The sequence below is a fragment of the Patagioenas fasciata genome, chromosome 2 (assembly GCF_037038585.1).
Source record: "Patagioenas fasciata isolate bPatFas1 chromosome 2, bPatFas1.hap1, whole genome shotgun sequence".
Classification (NCBI taxonomy): domain Eukaryota; kingdom Metazoa; phylum Chordata; class Aves; order Columbiformes; family Columbidae; genus Patagioenas; species Patagioenas fasciata.
The window spans coordinates 46,883,032-46,901,102 of NC_092521.1; the positions used below are offsets into that span (position 1 = coordinate 46,883,032).

An 18,071-nucleotide genomic window follows, 5' to 3' on the forward strand; every position below is an offset into this window, starting at 1 on the left:
CTTTTTTTGTTTGTCTGTTTGTTTGTTTTTCCTGTGTGAGAAGCATGCTTGAGTAAACGTTCAATTTTCTGTGTACTGACACAGCATTTTTCCCTGAAGAAACCTCCACCCAGGAAAGGGACCAGCAAGCCTGAGCCAGTGGCTGGCTGAGGGACAGTTCGCTCCACCTGGCTAGTCTTTTGGAAAGTGAACTAGAGAGGAAAGAAGCCTCAGGAGCAGCATGAGCAAGAGGCAAATGCGAGGGGAGCTACTGCAAAGCCTTTATCTAAAAAGGGTGTAGCCACACTAACCACACTCAGATTAGAGGAACTACACCTCTTTGCTGTTGGGCTCTTCAATCACCTTGCACCTGCCCACTTATTAGAGGATTTGTAATGGCAAGACGTGAGTTTGTGAGTTCTGTTCCGGCAATAGAAAAAGTCTAGATTTTTCCTTTTCTAGGGGATGCCCCCTTTCAAAGGAAAGGGCAGTTTCAGCTCAGGAATATATGATGATTTTTGTGAAGTATAGTAGGTGCAGATCTAACAGGTAACTGAAATATTGTTCCTCAAGAAATTACTTTATTAATTTTATTTTCACCTTAAACTGGAGCAGAAGTTGAAATTTTGAAGGTCAGCCAGGATGTTTAATTTTAAAAAAGCTTCTGGTTTTACTTGGTAATGCCATGCTTTTGATGTGTAATTTATGTTGTAATGTGAAATACCTTTTTGAATTAAATGGAATTACTAAATGTAAAAATTTAAGCAGGCCATTTGGAAGTGGTTAGAAAGTTTGAACTTAATCTTGCTATGGCTGCTACCAGACATGAGACGTGGAAGAAAAAGAAATTATCCTATGGTCGTGTTTTTCCAGTTTGAAAGCCAGCACTGACAGATGCAATCTAAGACACTCCTTTTCCTTCCTCCATTTCCCTTCTTTCCCAAACAGCAAAAAAATAATTATCTATTTGATTCTAATTCATAGCAGAGAGGATGGTTCTTACTTGTGTTGGCATTGTGCTGTTTGGAAGCTGCTGGAGTGGAGTGCTCTGACTCTTACCCTTTGCCTTCTATCTCTTCCCAAGCTCAGGACTATATCCCTATAAGTACTAGAGGAAAAATCACATCTTGCACACGAAATTCAGTGACTCCTGGTATAACTCAGGTCATAACTTATTCCTTTATGCTTCAGATTACAACACAGCAATTGAGAAGCTGAATGATGTCACAGAATAAAAGTAGCATTTCTTATATTCAGCAGGAAGACTTAGAGCAGTATTGTACATCTCAATAAACAAAGTTAAGTGTTCTCTGTTTACCTGTTGCTAGCCCATTGGCTCACTGTTACTGAGGAAGCAGCTCTGGTGCTTTCAGTGCAGACAGTGTCTGATGATTGGAGTTATTCCCAAAACTGAGCTGAAAGAAGACAATGCATGGCTATGGCTTCGTTACCAAGTTTTGCAGCCTAAGAAGAATGGATTTGTAGACTGGACCAGCTGGCACTTTTCAGTTTGTGGACTGGCCTCCCATCAGCAGTTTCAGTGCAGTAGCTGTGCCCATGGAAAGCATTTTCTAGTTCAGTTACATCTAAACCGTTTTCATATGGACCCAAAGTGCAAGCACGCTTCTCATCCAAATTAAAACAGCGACCAAGTTATATCTTATTGCCTCTCCAGGTCCAGTTCATGTTGTCTAAGGAACATTTCATCACCTCCAGGGTGGTTTTGCAGATAGCTGAGGTCACTCGCAGCCCAGGGTTCCTTTGAAAGGGCTGGTCCCATCTCCTGCTCAGAGCCATGGCTCCTTTCTCCTGTTTGTGCAGATTTGGCCAAATGGTAAAATGGACCACTTGTTAAAAATAGGGTTAATTTTCAGATGTGTTAGTTCATTGCTCCAGGTGATTTTGCGTCCACTTGAGAAAGATTTATGGAGGCTCAAAGTGGTAGCACAAAGTGGGGAGCAATTAGGGAGGGTGGACCTGCTGTTTTTTTGGTTTAGTTTTAGGTTTGTTTTTATGTTTGTTTGTTTGTTTGTTTGTTTTTTGTATGTCAGTAATTGAGGCTTATGTTGGCTTCAATTACTTGTGAAACTATGCCATAAGTAGACATCCACATGATGGTTCCTAAGATAAATAGAAACACCCAGTAGCTATTTTTATTGCTGATTTTATTCAGCAAGCACTAGCATTTAAAGAATTATTAAGCTGAGTAAAACTCATATATTTTACACGCTATTTGGATTGTTTCATCTTTCTCTAAACTCTCCAGACACACAGAATGAAAGGAACATGTAACTTGAAAAAATCTTTTCCATTGCCATTGGTAAGAAATATCTCTTGAGTGCTATTTTTCTTTCGCTTTTCTCCTGTTGTTCTTCTTTTTTTTTCCAACCATGATAATTTATGGTCACAAAGAGTCTAAACAGGGTACTTTCTAGGAATACGGTACAGTCTATTAATTAGAATCCAAATAACAAAATGTTGGTTTGGAAATATTATTTCTCACACCTTTTTGCATACAATAAAGGCAGTTTCAAAAAATTCTTTCTATTCTATCAGCCTGTGGTGTGGTAGATGAATTGCATCTACTTGACTATGGTGACTTAAATTCTAGTAAGCTTCTGTTGGCCTCTCTGTGGCTACTTAGTTGTTTCTAATGCATTGAAGTACTTTTTGCAGTGAAAATCAGCACTGTTTATTGAAAGACTGAATTTCTTTAAATTATAAGGAAAACTTTATTTACTCATTTTGCTCTGTTTGGTTTCTTAAATGTGGTAAAAGAAATCTGTTTGTGGACAGAGAAGTGATTCTAATAATATGAAAGACAGGAAATCTCAAATTGATTTTATCCCCTGGAGTAATATCTGGTGAACAATGGACAACTCTGATGTTATCATCCCAAGGCATTTTATTGTATGACTACGTAGCACTTTATTTATGTAACTAAAAGCCTGGAAAAATACTCTTTGTGAGCCAGGAAAACATTGATCGCTAAGTGAGAATCTACTCTTTGGCTCATTTTCATCTTCTCCTGACTCCAACTGTTCTTGTTGAAGAGCAGAAGAGAAAATCCAGTTGAATACAACAATCATGTGCTGTGAATGCCTTTTAAGAAAAAAGATGAGAAAAAATTAATATTAATACGTATTTGCAAGTTTCCTCTGCATTAAGCACGTTGCTTTTTGACTAAAAATATTGAAATGTAACTGAATAGTAACGATTTGTAAAGTCTGTATCTCAGAACTTTTAACAACACAGCTTGCCCTGGTAATGTGAAAATGTGTGGCTTCTCTGTGGACATGAGAAACCAATATTCATATGTTAAAAAAATTCCATCTGGTCTTAAACTACAATCTGACCCAACTACACTACAAGTAACTTGAGGACATGACAGCTTCTCCTTCCCTCCTTGCTGCTCACTGTGCCAGTGGTCAAAGTGGCTTAGGGCATTGGTCTGGTGGAGGACATTGGTCTGGTGGGTGGCACCATTCTGGTGGGCCACCACAGAAGTCATGGGCAAAAGGAGCTTGCAGATCACCTTGCAATGATTTACAGTAAGCTCAGTTTTCATACATGGCATAGTACAGTCTAATTTACTGTAATTTTTGGCAAACTGAACTAAAAAGGTAGCTTCAGGTCAGGATTTATTTAGTATTTTGCTATATAGCATGGAATAAAAAAGAAAGCTTTATGTTGGAGAGAAAATACTGTTTATTTTCATGGCATAGGAAGAAAAAGATTTTGTTTGTTTGTTTCATTTGTTTTCTTTAACTTAGAGGCTTTACATGTGAATACACCTCAGGTGAGCAGATGTAGTATGTTCATGATTCCATCATGAAAAGTTCTGAAATCACAAACCTACTTGCATTTTCACATCCACACACTTAAGTTCTCTAGTTATTGCCCCAGTGAATTTTTTTTTTCCTTTTATATAGATGGCTTAAATTTAACATCACTCTGACAGCTAAGCTCACTGAAATCAGAGTGGAAGCTAAGGAACTGGTTTTAATTAACTGGTTTTAATTCATACTTTCAGTTACTCACCTACACTTTTGTGTATAGCATAACCAGAGCTTGCCTCTCATCCACATGGCATGTTGCTACTCACTTTTGACCACCTACAAGTTGCAGCTGTGTCCTGCCCATATTCTAAGCCATGTACTTCAGAATACACCTTGATATAGGACCACAATATATGTTGGGCTTCTGCATGTGGCTAACACTGCAAAAATGAAACCAGTTTGGAGAAATTAGTTCAAATAGCACCTGCACATTAAGAATCAGTTTGTTAGTCAGTCTCAGTCCTTGGTTAATTTAGTGATTCAGTTTCATCAAGTAGGGGCAACATCCCCAGGAATTCCTCTGAAAAAGGACCCTCTAGAATCTGGAAGATTATTCAACTACAGTTTAAATAAATGTACAGCAAGGATAACTGATTTAAGATAGAAGTCTCTGAGATCATTAGGAAAAGAGAAGGAAAGTGTGAGACATAGTGTGTATGAGAGAGAGCGAGGGAGCAACCTTCACTTTTTCTGATGAGTTACAACTGTCCCTAAACTTTGTAGTGAGTGGAGCCAAGGTCCTGGTGCTGAGCTGGCACTCGCTTGCTTTCCCTCCTTTCTTCTTCTTTCTTTTTTTAAGCAGAGGCTTCATACTTATATGAAAAACCTTGATTCTTTTGGATACTTTTTAGATTGACATCTGTTAATAAAAAGAGGCTTTTAGCTTAAAAGCCTTGGGGAAGTACTGGCAAAGAATAAAAGATTGCTGTTGATCATGGCCTGAGTCAGGGGAGTGGTAGATGGCTGCTTCAATGGTGAACAAAAGAGAGGTTCTAAAGAACTGTTACCTTGGAATTCCCAGCCTGAGCAGGATCATCAAGAGCTACCAGCTCTTCCTAGCTCTGCCTAGGTACAGGGAGTTGTTCCCAGGAGGAACTGCCTGGGAGGAGAACTGTGTGAACAGGTATTCCCATCTCATCCCTAAAAGGACATGAGAGTGTTCCATTGATTCAGAACAGCTGGAGATGGACCATCTGCTACCATCTACTTTTTATGACCCACCATGAGGCATGGCTGGGCAAACCTTACCATTTAACCCTCCCAGCTCAGAACTGACCTTCTGCTTCAGCCAGTGTGTCTTCCTGCCACCACAGGCTTGGTGTGTACAGGCTTGGTACACAGTCAAGGCCCCTGGCACAGTTCTTGCTGCCTTGCGGTGCGAAATCTTCCTTCAGAATTGTTTTTTCCTCGTCTCTTGGGAAAACGTGTGTTGATTCAGCCCAGGAGTTGTTCTTTCTTCTGTCTGTGTGTATTGTTTTTTGCTCATCTTGCAAGCTGCAGAAGGGCATTTCAAAAGATTTTCCTGATCTACGGAAGGCAGTGGAACTCAGAGGGCTACTTGTGCATGGCAGACGTCAGGGACCACAGCCTCTCCTTGGCAGCAGTTCATCTTCCATTCCAGTGACACTGGTGCAGAACAGCCAACACACAGGATCACATTGGCCAAGATCACATTTGCTTATGGCTTGTGAAGGCCATAAGCAAATCCGAAAGCCCAGAAATCAGGGTCCGGGATTAACCTTGAGGAGTTACCACGTAACAGCTAACTGGCTGTAAATCTGCACTGATACCTAACTTGCAGTGATTTGTTACTGTATCAGTGTGGTTTATTAAAAAACCTCAACCAACCAACTTCCCTCCCACCCCCCAATATGTAGCTTCTTGCATGATTTTAGCTAAGTCTTAAAATCTCACCTCAAGTTATGCTGGAGTGAATTGCTGTGCAAAACATCACTTTGTAATTCTGCAGAAGCTTGAACTGAGCAAAAACTCAAATGTGCCCTTGAAGTTGGCAGGGAGCTGGTAGTCCATGATGTAAACTTTCAGGGGTACATTTTAACCTGTAACTAACCTACAGGTAAATGGACATGTTCCATATTTGAGTAACTACAAATAAAAGCATTGGATTCAACCTCAGATGGCAGCATTTGCAATTCTTTATTCTTTTTAGTCTTAAACCTGCACAATAATACAAGAATGATTTTATTAACAGATGAATAAAACCTTTCAAATAAACTTTCTCAGCAGCAGCTTAGTGAAGCAGAAAGGTCCTGATCTCTGGCCAGGTGATCTGCACACAGGAACCGCAGAAGTTCAGGAAGCTTCCAGCCCAAGGGGGTGGAAAAGCACTCCTGCCAGCAGCAAGGAAGCACCAGAGGGGTAGAGGACATGTAGTTTCAAGTCCAAATTTTACAGTCACGTTACTTTTTTTTTTTTACAATTGAAACAGTGCACATATTTTTCTGTCTCAGTGATGTTTTTGTTACTATTTGTTCAGTTTTTCTGCTCCCTCTGACGAGGCCTCCCCTGTCCCACCCCATACTACACAATCTCACTTTTGTTCACCTGCCTTTGCTTTGACCCATCTCTTTCTCTGTAAGAAACAGCATTTTTGGTTAAATAATTCAGATGGTTAAAGCATTGATTTATTACTTTGTATTATCCCTTTGTGCTTCTGTCCAATATCTGTCCCATCTATTTGTACACTGTCACAAAAAAACTTGTGAACATGTTGCCAGGCTTGGGAATGATACAAGTAATTAGTGATGCTATATTCCTTCTGATGTGCCTTTTGCCCTGTTAATATGGTATTCTGTGAATCCTCTTTGACTACACCATTTTTTGCAACAGATCTGGGATAGAACACCCTGAGCTATTGTGTTCATTAAAGATGGGGTAGTTCATCCCTTATTAGTAGGGCAGGCAAATCAGAGGCTGCATCAAAGGTTTCTCCATCATGGGAAAACACAACAGATCCATGAAATGGCAGAGACTATGAAACAGGCGTGACGGAACCAGTCCTTTGGACAGGGTCATACTGGGAGAGAACTGTCAGGAGAGAAATGCTAAGGATCAAATTGCTAATGCTGGCTAAAACGAAAATGTGTAAAGCATGTTTTCATACACAGAAAATAAATGTTGAGCACACAAATGTAGGTTTAGAATGCAGAACTGCTCTAATTAAAAAAAAAAAATCAAAACAAACACATTTACAAAGTTCACCCTGTGTAAGCCACAAAAAAGAGTTTTCACTCTGTAGCAGTTACCAAAGATTGCTCACAGCCACACCCTGACTAGAGAGCAACAAATAAACAAAAATTGAATATCTGCCAGAAAGACATAATGATGGTCAGAATTTTAAAATACGTTTTAAGGTAATGTGTGAGCAGGTTTGGGACTTTTTCTGATCCAGTTCAATCTGGCAGATTTGTGTATTGTTCTGAAGTAATGGTTAAGAGGAGTGTGGGAGAAGGACTGTTGTTCCAAAGCCTCCATGTGGAGGTCATACTTCAAAATATCCATGAAAACATTATTTTGGAATAGCACTGGGGAATTTCCAAATGTGGATGCACCATAAATATTTGTAGAATGTTGGCCTTCAACTTGTTCTAAAAAATCTATCAAAGCCAAAATATTTTTTCTGCAATATTTAGTAGCTTTTGGATAGCATTCCCAGGACTCAGTCCTGAAAAACAGTGAGTTGTATGGTCTATCAGGTTTTTTTCTTACTGCCTATATTAAATAACTAATTTTTTCATTCAAAGAAGTTGACTCAATTGATATAGATGAATGAGTGAACACTAATTTCCAAATCACTGAATTTGTTAGGGAAGACAATTACATATAATTTTTATGAGTTTTATTTGGTTTTCAATTAGGATGCATTAATTCTGTAATATTGACTATAAAAATAACCTCATCTTCCAATTGCCTTTTTTTTTTTTTTAAAGGATCTTATACATGATGACTTACTGTGGAAATCAGTTGCACATAAAGAGTACTTCTGGCAGTGGGGGAAATGAGTTTTGGCTTTTTATGTCTTTGTAAATCATGCATCTGAAAAATAAAGGTGTGATCTCCCATTCGATGTAAGTGATAATAGCATCTCTAACTCTGACATTTGCATTTAGGAAGGAGTGATCTCCTATTTTAAGTCTTCCCTCAGAATAAGGTCTCTCCTGTACTTACCTGTCTCACTTCAGTAATTTGTAAAAACTTTCTGCTTCTGACAGGCCTGTCAAAACCTCAGAAATTTGGCTAATGATTTCAAAATCTTAGTTTTGAAATCATGCTCCATCATAATCAAGCCTTGATTTCCAAAGACATAAGGGCTTTTTTTTTGGTGATGTTTACAAGCACTGTCTTAAGGACTGTCCTTGACAGCATGTTAAAACCCAACCCTACTCCAGTACTCCACATTTGTAAAAAACATGTTCAAAATTACTCATTCTTGTCACTGATCATGATTGTCGTCTTTCTTTCAACTCACTTCCCTACTCAGGTTACAAGTTTAAAAGCAGAATTCTGTATAACAATCATGCCTTAATAGGTAAATCTCAAAAAAGATTTTTATTTTATGCATACAATTGAACAGCAACAGGCCTGACAAAGAAACCCCAAGCAGTTCTTTACTTTTTAACCATTCTGGCTATTTTTTTTTAATAACTCCAGAACTGCATGCTTTTTAATTTTTTTTTTTTTTAATTGTTGGGTTAATAACTTTGCAAAACCCTGGCTGATCCAACGTCCCCCTTCCCTGCACCTCGTTTAACAGGAAGCGCCTCCGTCGGACAAAAAGCCGGCCCCGGCTGCCCAGCCCCGGCGGGAGGGGCAAGGATGCGGGGTGAAGCGAGCGAGTGGCTTGCGCAGCGACGCGGCTGGCACCCTGGGCAGGGGAAGCGCAGCGGTTGGGGCCGGGGAGCAAACGCCAGCCCTCGGCCTGCCAGAAATCAGCCTTCTATTAGAGAGCAGTGTAGGGGAAAGGGACCTGGGGGTCCTAGTGGACAGCAGGATGATCATGAGCCAGCACTGTGCCCTTGTGGCCAAGAAGGCCAATGGCATCCTGGGGTGTATTAGAAGGAGGGTGGTTAGTAGGTCGAGAGAGGTTCTCCTTCCTCTCTACGCTGCCTTGGTGAGACCACACCTCGAATATTGTGTCCAGTTCTGGGCCCCTCAGTTCAAGGACAGGGAACTGCTGGAGAGAGTCCAGCATAGGGCAACCAAGATGATTAAGGGTGTGGAGCATCTCCAGTATGAGGAAAGGCTGAGGGAGCTGGTGCTCTTTAGCTTGGAGGAGACTGAGGAGTGACCTCATTAATGTTTATAAATATGTAAAGGGTGGGTGTCAGGAGGATGGAGCCAGGCTCTTCTCGGTGACAACCAATGATAGGACAAGGGGCAATGGGTGCAAACTGGAACACAAGAGGTTCCATTTAAATTTGAGAAGAAACTTCTTCACAGTGAGCATGACAGAACACTGGAACAGGCTGCCCAGGGAGGTTGTGGAGTCTCCTTCTCTGGAGACATTCAAAACCCGCCTGGATGCCTTCCTGTGTTACCTCATCTAGGTGTTCCTGCTCCGGCGGGGGCTTGGACAAGATGGTGTTTCGAGGTCCCTTCCAATCCCGAACATTCTGTGATTTTGTCATTGCCGGCGCCTCCGGCTCGGGCACAACCGCCTGCAACCTCAGCGAGGCGAAAGCCGTTGGCAGCACCGCCCCGCGAACACCCGCCTCGGAACGCACCAACAGCCGCGGCGGCGGGGGGTGGAAACATATTATACAAACCCACTCCCGCCCGGCCACCGTCGCCTCCCCCTTTCGGCCGCTTCTGCTCGTGCGCTCCCGGCCCGGCCCCGCCCCCTTTCGGCCAATCACATGAGTGAACGCGAGGGCCGCCGGGAGTGGGCGCTACCTGAGGGGCTCGGTTGAGGCGCAACATGGCGGCGCTGGCGGGTTGCTGAGCGATCGGTGGCCGCGGTGCCGGGGCAAGGCGGCTGGAGCGGGAGCCGCGGGGAAGCAGCGGCGGACAGACTGACGGGAAGCCGGCGGGCTCGGGCGGAGAAGAGCGGAGGAAGGTGGCGGGGGCGGCTCGAGTGGCTCGAGCCCCCGCGCGGCGGCGATGGCCCAGTGCGTGCAGTCGGTGCAAGAGTTCATCCAGGACTCGTTCGTACCCTTGGTGGCCGCGCTGTGCAGCGAGGAGGCGGAGAAGCTCACTCGCAAGAACAACCTGAGCTTCGCCGAGCTGGTGAAGCCCTTCTGCCGCCTCACCTCGGAAGGTCAGTGCCGGGAGCGGAGCCGGGGCGCGGGGTTTGTTTACACGGGGCGGGGGAGGCGGCGCCGCTCCCTTCCGCCCGGCGGACGCCCGGGGGGCGAGGAGCCCCGCCCGGCTGGCCGGAGCGGCTGTCACGGCACCTCCTTTGTGCGGCGCGGCTGAGGCGAGACCCCTTCCCCCGGACCGTGGTGGTGTCCCGTCGGTCGGGCGTTACGTGGAGCGGTGACAGGCTTCGCGGAGGCGCACCTTTACCGGGGTTGCGCCAGGTGGCTGTCAAGTCTGTTTGATTTATTTATTTATTTATTTATTTTTCAGTCTGTTCTTCTCTGCGGAGGCTTGGAAGTTAGGCTCCTCCCGGAGACATCACAGCACACGGCTGAAAAGAAGGGTGTCTGCAAATCTAGCTCTTCCCTGTTTTTTCTTTCTTTAAAACGACTTCACTGTTATCTGGTACCTGCCTATTGCTGTAGATTTTCTTGAGTTTCACACCCGTGGTAAGGCTGTTAGAAAAATACTCAGTCGTTGAAGGTATACTCAGTGTTTCAGGAACATTAGTTGTAATTTTGGTTGCAAGTCATTGCTTTTGCTTGCTTGTAGTTTTATGGTATATACTTGTTTTGCTTGGTTCTGTGAGTAAGAGGTGTGCAAAGAGCAGGTGGGAACTGAGCTGGCTGTGTGGCACAGGTGAAATGACAAGGTAAAGCAGCAGCAAAACTGGATATTGACCAGAGAAACTGACCAGTGGAAGATGATACTATAGGTTTCTTTTACTGTAATGCTTCAACTTACTATCTGGAATTTTTTTTTTTTTTTAGTGTAACTAAACTATGCTTTTCAAGCCACTGCGCATCAGAATAATATGCAGAATAGCAGTTGGAAAGAGCTCTTTGTCAGAGTAGCAATGCAGTGACATTCGTCAAATTTGGTTTCTGACAGCTCAGACTTCAGTCTCTTCATGTTCTGTGTTGAGGAAACAGTTCAGGAAAACGAAACTTGTATTTTCACTTGAGTTAGTTTTTTGTGTTACTATTAAAAAAAAGAAAAAAAAAAAAAAACAAATGCACAGACTTAAAAGCTAGTGTGCATTAAAATCTGCCTTAATTCTGTGGCAGGTCTTAATAACTTAGTAGCCATAACCTTTATAAAGCCTTTTCCCTTTTTGAGCAACACTCATGAGCTCTATGAGAATGCATAGATAAAAATAATAAATGCAGCAGCCTGTGTCCTTGCCATTCTGAAGTTACTTAAATATCTCTATAGGTTCTTTAGTGAAAGGCTTTAAAAATGCATCTAGCAAAAAAAATGAGGCAGACTGTTCAAAATGAAGCATTTGCTCTCAAGGTTACTTAATTCTGTTGTTTCTTAGTAGTAAATATTTTTGTTCCAGTTATAGCAACAGTTAAGGAACTTACAAACCTGAACTATTCTCAGTGTTCCCCCTGTAAATGCAGACCTGAGTAGTATGTGGGTACTTTATATAAACCAAACTAACCTTTACTGTCTTTTAGTAAAGACATGGTAAAGTCATGGCTGAAGATTACACTTCCTCCCTTGATATAATGTAGGACTTTGAGCTTATTATGGAGAGACTGATACTGACTCAATTTCTGCATTCTTCTAAAAACTTGTAAAGAAAAGCTATACTGTTTGTTTTTCATAATTTTGTAGTACTTTTTGATGTTTCTGTAATTGGTCTTAGGCAAGCTCTGTCATGGAATAAAGTAACACCTCCATGAATTGCCTCTAAATCGCCATTAATTTCCTAATTTTGCAGCTGTGGCTTTTGTGACATATATTTGAGAAGGGGCATCCTTGCTGTTCTGTGTAGGCTGCATAACTTCAACAGTGTGAACCATCTCGTTCAAAACCTGATGGTCAGAGAACCAAGAAGGTGAAGCTTGGTACTGTGGGTTTTGTTGCTCTGTATTCTGATTCAACAGGCTGCAAGCCTCACTGCAGTTCTTCATTCCTAGTGTGACTTCCTATTCTAGCTTTGTGGAGAAAACATTACTGCGTGCTACATGTAATTTCTTGTGGTGAAAGCCAGTGTGCTGATGATAGGGAAACGAGTAGCAGGTGGTATTTTCTTCAGACAGAACAGTAGTTCAGTGTAATAAAGTTTCTCATGAGTTTGTATAAGAGTAAGCAATTTCTCTAGTTCTGGACTTTGTGGAGTTCTAAGACAGGGAGACGTGCTTATTGGAGTCACTGTTCTTGTTGCATAGTGACACTGTTAACTGTATCCTGTGTACAAGACCTAGAAATGTCGTATAAGTTCTTAAATTGCTGTACCTTAATAGATTTGACCAAACTTAGCAGTAAAATTTTTCCACGGTGCTTTTCATATCCAATTAAGAGGAAGAGAAGCACGATTAATGATCCGATCCTCCACAACTGTGTGTTTCACTGCTTGTGATTGTTTTGATATTTTCACTTTTAAGCACAGTTTTTTCCTAAGCAAGTATGAAATACTGTGGTGTGGTGTTTTGCTGTTTTTTGGTAATGAATACTTCTGTCTTAGTGGCTGTTTCGTTGACTTTCTAATGTAAAGTTGGATTGATTAGTATTTCATCTCTTTAGAAATAAGCTGTCCCTTTTACAGAACTTTAAAGTACATGCATTACTTCCTGAACTCCTCTATAATTTGAAGAGCTCAGTCACTGGTTTCTTACTGCACTCTTAGAGTCCTGTTGCAATACAGATTTTTCTCTGAAGTTAAGGATTTACATAGCTTATGAGCCTGCTGAAGGCTGCACATTCATCAGCGTGCTCGCTTAGAGAAGTAGTGCAGTTATGAAATGAATCTTGTGGTTTATGTGCAAAACAGTTTTGATACACAGAAACTAAGCTGAGCTTTTTGCTGTGCATGTATTGATTGTCCTTCACATGTTAGCAGAGATGTGAAGGTCCAGACCGCTGCTTGATTCTTCAAGTAGTGTTAAACCACATGCTTCTTGCAGTTGTTCAGTGCAAGGAAACCAGATTATATCTAATTTCAAGTAGAACTCCACAAACATATGTAATGTAGATGTTAAGAGGGGGCCTGTGCACTGATCAGTATTAATCTACTCATCAACTTCTGTCTATCAATGACTTACTAATGTTGTAGCCAAAAATACTCCTGCAATATAGCAAATTGTGATGGGAGGAAATCCAGAGCACAGGCTTCCAAGTGCTCTGTACTGTAATTTTTAGCTTCTTGACTTCTGTAGGTAAGTCACTTTTTGTTATTGAAGGAGCAATGGTTGAAGAGAAAAACTTTACTGTCCTGGTGAGTCTTGACTTTAGAAGAAAAGAAAACCAAACCCCTCCCCATTTGGTTTCCTTTATCAAAGAAAAACTGAAAAGTATATTGTGGATTTTATACCTTCACATTTATTCTCAAAGTGGCACTCTTTTTTAGCTATTGTGTTAGTTAATAACAATTGATGCCTAATTTAACAAATGCATGTATTGTATAGTTAGTTATTTTTTAAATAGCATCCTGTTTTTAAGAATCCTTAAAAATACTATCCAAACTAATACTGTCTTGATGGGAGGGACAATTACAGTGTACATGCCAACTAGCGAGTGTCACTTTAGAATAGTCTTTGTTAATCTTAAACCAGAGTGTTGGGTTTTTTATTTGTTTTTTTTTTTTTGTGTGTGTGTGGTTTTTTTTTTTAAATTTATTTTTTTTTAGAGGGGAAGAGCTTCTGATAACTGTATCCGATTCGAAGCCTTAAAAATGTGCTGGAAGTAAGGAGGTGTAATGAGAACACTGCATTTATTTGAGCTTAGTTAGATGTTAGGAATTCCTTGTTCATGTGTATTTTAATCAACATATGAATATTTTCAGCTTCTGATGAGGAAGATCTTGTTCTTATGTATGTTACTATTCCCACTTTTGGCGAAATACTTTCTGAACTCTTACGAACACTTAAATTTCTAATGTTATACATTTCCTTTATTAGGGATTAAGGCAAGAGCTTTTTGGACATCCAAGAATGTCCTTTATGTTGGTCCTTAGCGTTGCACATATGCCAGAAATGTCAGCTGCATCCTGTAGGGAAATGTGTTTGCTCTTTGTTATTATGTCTGTTGTAATTTAGGAGAGACACCAATGATGAGTTTTAGTGTTACAGCTGCACAGGTAAAGGCAGACTGGCTTCTTAGTTGTTTGTCCCTCCCATTTGCTTTACATTTGATGTTTCATGTGGAAGCAGGGTTGATAATTTATCTGTATTATAACATGGGAAACAAAAAATCCTTCCCTTCAGCTTTCTGATAGAAATGCTGAACTGGATGAATTAAGGTTAACCAGCACAGTTGCCATCCTTTGTATTGATACAGCCTTATGATGAACAAGTTCAATCTGAAACTTATAGCTGAAAAATACCCCACAGATTTTAAGGTCCTGTTGGGCAGGATCAGTTCTTTAAGTTGCTTCACTGTGTTTTCCCATGAGTTTCAGCACTGGCTAAAAGCTGGGAGTGAATGTGTGTCTGAGGAGGGTAGAACTATGCTGGTCCGGACTTGAACCGGGATAGAAGTCTGTTTTAACAGCTAAGATGGACTGTAAACACATCTAGTGTGATCCGGCTTGGGCTGCACAGTTGTTTTTATCTGAAAAGGCTTGTGGAAAAGGTGTGGAGTGCTTGCCCTGGCTGGAGGGGACTGAAGCGGCTGTTTCAGACCTTCACAGTGTGAATTCTGTGGTTAATTGCAAGACGAGGAGAAGAACAAGAATTTTCCTTTGTTCTGCTTTGTATATGGTATAAAGTGATTTGTGAAAACAAAATGTAAAGGAGTCGAGAGCTGTGCTGTTGGTATGTGGTAGCAGCAGGTGTCTTTGGTAGCTGTATTCAACGCGTCCCGCCTGCACTTCCAGTCTGGCTTACTTGGTGGTGCTTGTGGTTTGAAATAGGGAAAATGTAATGAAAAATCAGAGCAGACCCAGGATTGTAATGTCTGTTGAAAGTGTCATGAATACTTTTTTTTTTTAAGACAGATGGCTTGAGTGAGCAGGTTTCACGAAGATTCTACGAAGCGAGTTCTGCATTTATGAGTTATGTGAAACTCAAATTATTGCTTATGGTAACATGTATCTTACAGAGAAAGTTACAAGAGACTGCAGCCCAATTGAATTATAGTGGAAAGATCACAGAGGTAGACCTTAAGTAGAAAGGTAGGCCAGTATACATAAGCGTAAAAAAACCTTAGTTTTCTTGTAATCAATCTGTTTTTCTTTTCTGGAAATTGAGACTTTTTTTTTAAAATGATAAAACCACAAAAACAAAATTAGGGACTTAGAGAATAAAAGCGATCACATATCACTGAAGAAAAATGAGAATTTTGCCTGTGAAATTTTTTTAAACATATAGAAAATAAAGGTGCCCTACTTATAGCTGTCACAGTTATATGATCTTTCAACTTTAGCTTTGAGTTAAATACCATAATTCCTTGATAGTCTTGCTGGACTTTGCTGCTTCCTTGTCTTCTAGGGCTGGTATTGACTCCTTTGCATGGGCTTGGGACTCTTTCTTTTTTTCGTGTTTTTTCTCTCTGATGTCTTTCTTGGAGAAGTTGGTCTTAATGGGAAGAAAATATTTTTTGGGTAAATAACACAAAGGTGAAACAGTGTAAGTTGCTGTGTGCTAATAACATAAGGCTGCTATCACCCTTTTTAAGAGCTAATTTTAATAATGAATCTGTTTCTTTTTTAGTATTATTTTTATTGCTAACAATCTACTTCACTTTTCCTAAATATGCAACCTCTTCACATCAACATTTTGCCTGTTTCCCAGCTATTTGTAGTTCTGTCATAAACACCAGGTTCATGACATTTAACTGCATTGCGTTTTCTTTGAGGCTGCATGCCATAGCTCACTGTTTGTCAGGCACAACTCTCATGCATAATTCTGAAATCAGTATTTAATACTCATAAAACTTTTTGGTTTTTTAAAAAAGTATTTTCAAGTGAATTGGGAATGCTGGTGCTCATAGAATCATAGAATGGTTTGGGTTGGAAGGGATGTTCAAAGGTCATCTAGTCCAGCCTTCTGCAATGAGCAGGGACATCTCCAACTAAATGTTGCTCAGAGACCTGTCCAACCTGGCCTGGAATGTCTCCAGGGATGGGGCATCTACCACCTCTCTGGGCAACCTGTGCCAGTGTTTCACCACCCTCACTGTAAAAAATTTCTTCCTTGTGTTTAGTCTGAATTTACTTTTAGTTGAAAAACGTTACCCTTTATTCTGTTGCAACAGGCCATGTTAAACAGTCTGTTTCCTTCGTTCTTATAAGCTCCCTTGAAGTAGTGGGAGGCAGCTATAAGGTCTCCCCAGAGCCTTCTCTTCTCCAGGCTGAACAACCCCTGCTCTCAGCCTTTCTTCCTAGAAGAGGTGTTCTGCCCCTCTGATTGCCTTGCTGGCCTCCGTTCCAACAGGTGTTTCTTGTACTGAGGGCTCCAGAGCTGGGTGCAGAACTACTGGTGGGGTCTCACCAGAGCAGAGGGGCAGAATCACCTCCCTCAGCCTGCTGGCCATGTTCCTTTTGATGCATCCCAGGATACAGCTGGCCTTCTGGGCTGCAACCGTGCATTGTCGGCTCATCTGCAGTTTTTCATCCCCAAGCAGTGCTGCTCTTCAACAATGTGTTACTAACGTGTACTAATGTTAATTAATTTTTATTAAAAGTTTGTCACTCCAGAAATGTAACTTCAGTAACATTATTTTAAAATCAGTTGTGTGATGCCTTCTGCAGAACATGCAGTTCCAAAATGATTTCTTCAAATAAACAAAACAGCAAAACTAGGGCAATCACACTGTAATATTAAAAAGGAAAGGATATGTTCATTTTGGATACACTAATACTATGCTGTCCCTGTTGAGTTTCTTGAATGCTGTTATTGTGTACTGGTGTCTTCTTGGAAACTGGGGATCCCTTGGAATATGAGATGTTATGTGACATCCATACATGGTTACTATAGGCTTTCTGTGCAACTTCAGTACATTCTACAGGGAAGGGGGTGCATCAGTGTAGGGTGTGGGTTTTGAGTGCCTTTGTTACTCTGAATGGATATTCTTAGAAGCTAAGATCCTATGCTAGGTGTTCATAAGCCTGCTTAGATGAACCTAATGTTGAACATGAAGTAATTCCTCATTCTTTCCTTCCCCCCACTCCATTTTTGATACTCAAATATTATGGTCTGTGATCTGAAATTGATACAGTGGTTTAGTCAAAAATTAATCTTTAAAGAAAAAGAATAATCTGTTGGGAGAAATATACTATGTTACGGTAACTATTTTAACTCTGTTACACTCCTCAATAAAGCTTATTTCTTGTCTTTTTTAGTTCACATGAGAGATCCTAATAATCAGCTTCACATAATTAAAAATTTGAAGATTGCTGTCAACAACATTATTACTCACCCACCTCAGCCTGGTGCCATTCGAAAACTTTTGAATGATGTTGTGTCTGTCAGTCAGCCTGCTGAAGGACTAGTAGCTAATGTGATCACAGCTGGAGATTATGATCTCAACATTAGTGGTATGTAATGATATTGTATTTTTTGTAACTGAAACTGGAATTTACTGTAAGCTTGATTACAGGTTTGTGGCATATATTAAAGTTACTCTGAGTGTTGATAAGTTTTGAGTCATTGTTTTTACTGATTCAGATTTATCAAATAGTTTTGGTTTTATATATGATGCCAAAAGAGTGGCTGAACTTAATTAATAATTCTTAATATAACATTTCCTGATGTTGTAATTCTTCTGCACTTGTGTTAAGTCATCATACTATTTTTAATGCAGAAAATACTCATGCTTTCATTTTAAGAGCTCATCAAATTAGAGAGGTTTTTCTTGTTACAGAACTGGTATACTAACATGTTGCACTTGGTTGAATAAATATCAGATGTATTTACAGTGGTACTAACATACAGCTTCACATGAAAGTTAGTCTTCCTGCCTTCTTTTCTTGGTCTTTTTACTTAT

The 18,071-nt window shown here is 40.7% G+C and overlaps 1 protein-coding gene across 5 annotated transcripts in view; it reads left to right on the plus strand.

Annotated features, from left to right (window-relative positions):
- Positions 1-9,696: 9,696 nt before the first annotated feature.
- Positions 9,697-18,071, plus strand: part of TRAPPC8 (trafficking protein particle complex subunit 8) — a 57,006-nt gene continuing 48,631 nt past the window's right edge. For 4 of the 5 annotated variants that reach the window (XM_065830604.2, XM_065830606.2, XM_065830607.2 and 1 more), the window contains exons 1-2: positions 9,697-10,095; positions 17,428-17,622. In XM_065830604.2, coding sequence (XP_065686676.1) covers positions 9,939-10,095; positions 17,428-17,622 — 352 coding nt within the window. In that variant the 5' untranslated portion in view covers positions 9,697-9,938. Of the gene's footprint in view, positions 10,096-15,108; positions 15,259-17,427; positions 17,623-18,071 lie in introns of those variants that run through there. The other variant, XM_065830609.2, reaches the window with a different exon arrangement.